This window comes from Poecilia mexicana, unplaced genomic scaffold, assembly GCF_051168715.1.
Source record: "Poecilia mexicana isolate PSO_F unplaced genomic scaffold, ASM5116871v1 scaffold_14, whole genome shotgun sequence".
NCBI classification, from domain to species: Eukaryota; Metazoa; Chordata; class Actinopteri; order Cyprinodontiformes; family Poeciliidae; genus Poecilia; species Poecilia mexicana.
The window spans coordinates 17,936,212-17,942,211 of record NW_028263383.1 but is presented as its reverse complement, the minus strand read 5'-3'; the positions used below and the strand labels follow the sequence as shown (position 1 = coordinate 17,942,211).

The following is a 6,000-nucleotide window of genomic DNA, read 5'->3' as shown; positions in this document are numbered from 1 at the left end:
CCAGTGCAAAGTGAAGAAGGCTCCTGGAATCGCCAGCAAGAAGATGCAGCTGATTGTCATGGGTGAGAGCAATACGAACACCTCGCAAGCATTCATCATGGCCAGGAATGTCACGCTCATTTCATTCATTCTTTCTATGTGGAGGAATCATAACACAACAAACTAGTTTCTGTTTTTTAAAAACAAAAACTGAATAGACAAGTTTTTATTTATAGTGGGATCTTCAAATGCTTCTGCTGGACATTTAATCACTTTTCCATCAAAAGTGGAAGAGCTCTTCCAGATGAGTTGAATTCCTTTCCTTTTAACCTCGGGGGTCTTTTTCAGACATCTCCTCGAAAATGTTATGCCCAAAATGAATTTAATACATCTCAGCGACTTCCAAGGTTTATTTGAATTGTTCTGCTTTCAAAATGAGGTTCAGACTTTATAGAGAACTAAAAATCAACACTCATATTACTTCAGTGACGGCAAATGAAAATGGCACAGAGTGACAAATGTAAAAATAATAAATAAATAAAAATATTCTCTCTAAGAAAATGCAGTTTGTGATGCAAATGTTCCTTTGAAAGCATGCAGTTGTTGTGCAAAACATCTAGCAAACCGGCAAACTCTGACAATTTATTGCGCCAAAATTTATGGAAAAGCAGTGAAGCTAAGAAGGTTTGGAGAGTTGATCAAATTTAGTGTGCCAAAATTGCACAATTGTTTTTGAAATTTCTCAGGATATTTTTATAGATTCTTTTTTTCTCCCCTTATAGTCATCCCAGCTAATTGTTTTGGGAACAAAATAAGAGTCAAAGTACCATGAAAGAAACATTCTCCACTCATTCTCTGTGTCTCAAAGCTGTCTGTCGAATAATCCAAACCAGTGAGAATGCGTTGGTTTTGTATTTAATTCACTTATCGTTATTTTTAACTTTTATTTAACCAGGTGAACTAAGAACAAACTCTTACTTACTTACTTCTTACCTGGCATTTACAAAACACAAAACACATTTGCAGTTATATATATGCATATATATAAATCTGAAGCTTTAATTGAAAATTATTGTATTTCTAATGTGTCATATTGCAAATAATATAATATGACTGATCGTTTTCTGTATGCAGAGTCATTTTGTTTTTCACTGGGCAGCCAACAGGAAGTAAAGACTACGCTCTCCGCTTTTCATCCACAGACGGAACTGGATGACACATCATAGTTGTATAAGTCAGATGATTTAGTCCCTAGGCAAACACACACTCACACACACACACTCGCACTCTGTGGCCTTGCTGATCAGTCAACCAGTTAAATGATGTCGAAAGTGAATCGCCTCCCGAAACTCGCGCTCCATTTGCATACGGGACAAACAGCCAGCATATGAAACTCTAATCCCTGTTGTGACGTGAGCTGCTGCTGTTACCAAATAATCAGGTAGAAGAAAACTTCCTCCGCTCGAAATATAATACAAGCTTTAGAAAATGGCTCCTGCTCCTCTTAAAATAGTATTTAAAAAAAAAAAAAAAAACTGGGAGTGCCGAGAACACAAACAGGTTCGTCAGACGTTGTTATGGCACTGAGCTCGTCAGTAATGATGGAGCTGAATGTCAACAAGTGATCTCAGCATTTATTGTGGCTACAGCTGACTCAGAAACCATTAACACAGCGTTTTATGACTCATGGAGATTTAAAGGCAAACCCGAACAGGAGGAACATGGAAACATTGGGAACTTTATGGCTTGTTGCTAGTTTGAATTAACCTTAAGATGCTGATTTACGTTACGTTTTTGGCTCTTTAAAGAGTGTTGCCATCAGCCCAGCAAGAAGTTTTCATTATTCTAAGCACAAGATGGCGGCTTAAGAAAAGAGCATTTCTTACTTGAAAATTAGAGATTTAAACATAGATGCAGGATTTCAACCCTAGATTACACAATTATAACCATTAATCTTTTTTATGCCTCATGTTAACAATAAGCACACATTGTTATTCCCAGTGAATGTTTTTTTTTCTTTTAATGATTCTTCTATTGTCTTAATGTTCTTGGCCTTTTACTGGTTATAAGGCTGAAAATGAGGTTTGATATTCCTGACTTTTTCAGCAAAACGACAAGAAAAACAGATTTGAAATATTCCACTATGTGTGTAATAAACCAATATGATACGTGTTTCGCTTTCTGAAATGAGACAAAAATAGATATTCAACTTCTTTAATGTAAACTTTAAAAATTATAAACCCCCACTTTTCACGGTTCAGAGCATGTACAAGTAGATTCAAATGAGGTAAAAGCAAACATATTAAAATAAAAAGCACTAAATTAAACTACGTAAGGCACATCTATGCCTGAGGCTGCTGAGCTGCACAAATGTGTGTGCATAATAATGGCTGATTGCTGGAGGCCATGGCAGCGTACAGGCTGCTAGCTGTTGACCCCAGGGTCAAAGAAACATTGACAAGCAGAGGTGGGGACATGTTGCCTGCTCTGCATTTTTACCTTGACAGGAGAGTAGTCATGCATGTATACACAGGTAAACATTCATCAAGTGCATTTGGTGTTCATCTCTTTAACACACACACACACACACACACACACACACACACACACACACACACACACACACACACACACACACACACACACACACAAACACACACACTGTAGTGCACACAGTGTAAGTCAGGTAAAGGGGGCAGTGTTTCCTGTTGTGCAGGACGTTGAAGTTAACAGAAGGAGAGCTTCCAGCAGCTCTGCATGTCAGCAGCTCCTCAAACACTTTGTTTTCAGTTTTATTCCATTTTTTAGTAATAGGGGACCAAAAACATCCAATGGCTTTTACTAAACTCAAATCCACACCCATTTAATAAACATGGCACAATACAACAAAAGAGATTCTCGTTGCTGAAAAGACACAAGCAAGCCATATCCTCAGCTGTCTTTATGTGGCTCTCAAGGGACAGGTCTGAGTTCATCACCACACCCACAGTTTGGGCCTGATCTCCAGTTTCTAGCTGTAATAACTGAAGGTGTTTGCCGCTTTAGGTCCAAAGATAGTAACTTCGGTTTTGTTTCTGTTTAGCTGGAAAAAGTTATGGCACCTTCACACATTTATCTGTTCAGAGTCAAATGGTGATATCATAATGTAGAGTCGCGTATCATCTGCGTAGCTATGGTAACTAATTATATTTCTTGTTGTGACATGAGTTAGTGGGAGCATGTTGATATTAAATGGGAGGTGTCCAATGATTGGGCCTTGGGGTGCACCACATGTGATTTCCAGCCACTTTGATAAGTTATCTATTAAAACAAAGAAATCCCAGTTCTTTGAAATCCCTATTAGTTCCTCACATTTTATTTTTCTATAAAGTCACCGCCGTTTGTCACCATGTTCTCCTCAGCAGTAATGCCTCTCTTATCTCGGTGGGCATCTCATAAATTTCCTCAGAGCCGGGTCGCCGCTTGCCGCTGCCGACTCCGTCGACCTTCCTCTTTGACCTCATCTCCCCAGCAAATAAATCTGTTCCTCGGACGGCCGACCCAACATAGGGAGCCACGCGCCGCGGCCCCGCAGATGTGTTGGGTTGACTTTCACCTTTTAAAAGGCGCGTTCAAAATGTCATAGCTCCCTGACATTTACGGCGCGATGCGCTCACGCACGCGTGGGCGGAACACGGCGGCGGCCGCACGCAGGGAGGAGACGCGTAGCTCCGTTGCCATCTGCCCGTGGCCGCTCACCTCATTTTTGAACTGTCGCCCTGTGTCCTTCCCCTTGCTTGTGTTTATTAGATTGATAAGAGCAGTCAGTGCTGTCAGCGTCCTGTTAATCCTTATGCTTATGTCTGCTAAGCTGGCCCCTCCCTACTGGCACCTGGCTGCCCTCCCAGCAGCCCCCGCTGCTAAACGGGGTTTTTGTTCCTGATGCCATGATGTCACTGCTCTGTCGGTGTTTGTCGAGCGCAGACCTTAGCCTCAGATTCACTCTGTCCAAACAACATCAGAGTCCCTTTCTTTGCTTTGCTGGCCCACGTACCTCCCCTCCTGCCGGCCTGTTTTTAATTTGGAGCCGTGTTTGCTTTAGACCTCCCCCATCTCATATCCTGGCTATGCTGTGACCCGACTGCTCGCATTCTTCTGCACTGATTTCACACGCGCACACAGCGGCGGCCCCGTATCGTTTCTGCCGAGCGGCATATTCACGTGCATTTGGACTCCCAGACGTTCACAGCTCTCTCGCCACTCGTTCGTGGCGATTATCCTGAGTGGCGGCTCCCTGTAACGATGGCAGCTGTATCAATTTCTCTGATTACTGCTTTCGTTCAGCGGATGACTGCTGTTTGAGCCAGAAGGGGGAGTTGAGTTTTAAAACCGGAGGAGCTCATACACATATCGCACACTGCAAAAACACAAAATCTCACCAAGCGTTTCTGGTTGTCTAGCGCAAATATCTCAGTATTTTTGAAAGAAGACAAAGCTAGCTTACAAGAAACTTCAGCAAGATTTAGGAGCTGGTTTTAGGTCAATAATTCCTTAATTTGTTCCACTGGCAGATTTTTTTTTTTTTTCATTTATAACAAGACATTTTTCCCCATGTTATAGATAAAATAATCTCTTGGTGGAACTTATACTTTTTCATCAGTATTAAGGAATTAGTTTATTTTGATTGTTTAGTTTAGCTTATTTGGATCCCCATTAGCCATTACTCTTCCTGGAGTCCACAAAAAACAAACATTTATTATAAAAGCAGTTACACACACTTAATATAATATTAGTAGCATAGCATATGATAAATATAAGATTATAACACTTTATGTAATGAAATAATTTAGCAGGGCTCTTTTAAAAGCAGATGAAAGAATGGAGTTTTGTGTTTTCATTCCTCTACAAAATGCTTCCATATCTTGCTGAAAAGTTACTTGTAAGTTAGTTTTGACTTATTTCAACAGTCCTAAGATATTTGCGCTAGAAACATCACAAAGATGGCTTGGTAAGATTTTGCGTTTTTTGCAGAGCACACGCAGCATGGAAAACTGAGAAACAGACTTGCCTCATCCTAATCTGGATGTGTTTGTTGTTTTTCCTTCTTTTTTTGCAGTGCGGCCATCAAAGCCAAAGTGTACTACCGAAGGTACCCTGGAGGAAGGCAAAGACATTGTGATGAGATGCTCAACTACCGAGGGAACCAAGCCGATGCAGTACAAATGGGAGAAAACCAGTGACAGCAAGCTGCTGCCTTCTTCTTCTGTGATGGGTATTTCACATTCTCACCAGCCGACCATCAGTCACCGCTCCGCTTTGGTTTTCATCTGTAATCGGTTGGATGTTGTGCTTTTGGTTCCTACTCAGACCCCGTGGCAGGAACCATCAATGTGAAGAACGTTTCTACCAGTGCATCCGGTAGCTACCGCTGCGTGGCTAGCAACCGCGTTGGCTCAGAGGAGTGCGTCCTCTACCTCCATGTGACCCCACGTAGGTTCCCCTTTAACTTTGTGTCCACAGACAGTGGTTCAGCAAGGTTTTCACACCCCTTTAAACTTTTTCTTATCTGTCCACGGAGTAAACATCTTGGAATCATCGACGTAAGATTGTTTAGATCACCTTTAATTCACAGTGTATAACCGGGACAATTATATTTTGACATTAGGCTGTCTTAGTTCTAATGGCTTATTCTTTTAACAAATGAAAGCATGAATTATATTTTTTCAGTCTTTATTCAAAAGATCATGAAACATTTTTGGCTCTAGTTTATTTAGCTGGAGTGAGGACAAAATGGCTCTTTGTACTATGTAGGTTGCAGATTCCTGTAATAAACTAGCATAAAGCAATGAGAGGGACAGGATTAAATAGTTTTCAGATGTAACACAGATAAACTGAGGACTCTACCCATTAAGATTCTTCTGAATGTGTTAGTTGCTTTGGATTTTATTTAGGAACTACAGAGTAAAGGGGTTTAAATAGGAAAGTACGCCACACTTTTCTGAATTTCAGTACATTTGTATTTAAAATCTATAAATCTTTAAT

At 40.7% G+C, this 6,000-nt stretch overlaps 1 protein-coding gene across 1 annotated transcript in view; it reads left to right on the top strand.

Annotated features, from left to right (window-relative positions):
- The window catches only part of cxadr (CXADR Ig-like cell adhesion molecule), a 44,433-nt gene that overhangs the window by 32,948 nt on the left and 5,485 nt on the right, over positions 1-6,000 (top strand). The window contains exons 3-5 of the mRNA XM_088012299.1: positions 1-62; positions 5,075-5,230; positions 5,326-5,448. The exon at positions 1-62 is cut by the window's left edge and continues 143 nt beyond it. Coding sequence (XP_087868425.1) covers positions 1-62; positions 5,075-5,230; positions 5,326-5,448 — 341 coding nt within the window. The remainder of the gene's footprint in view (positions 63-5,074; positions 5,231-5,325; positions 5,449-6,000) is intronic.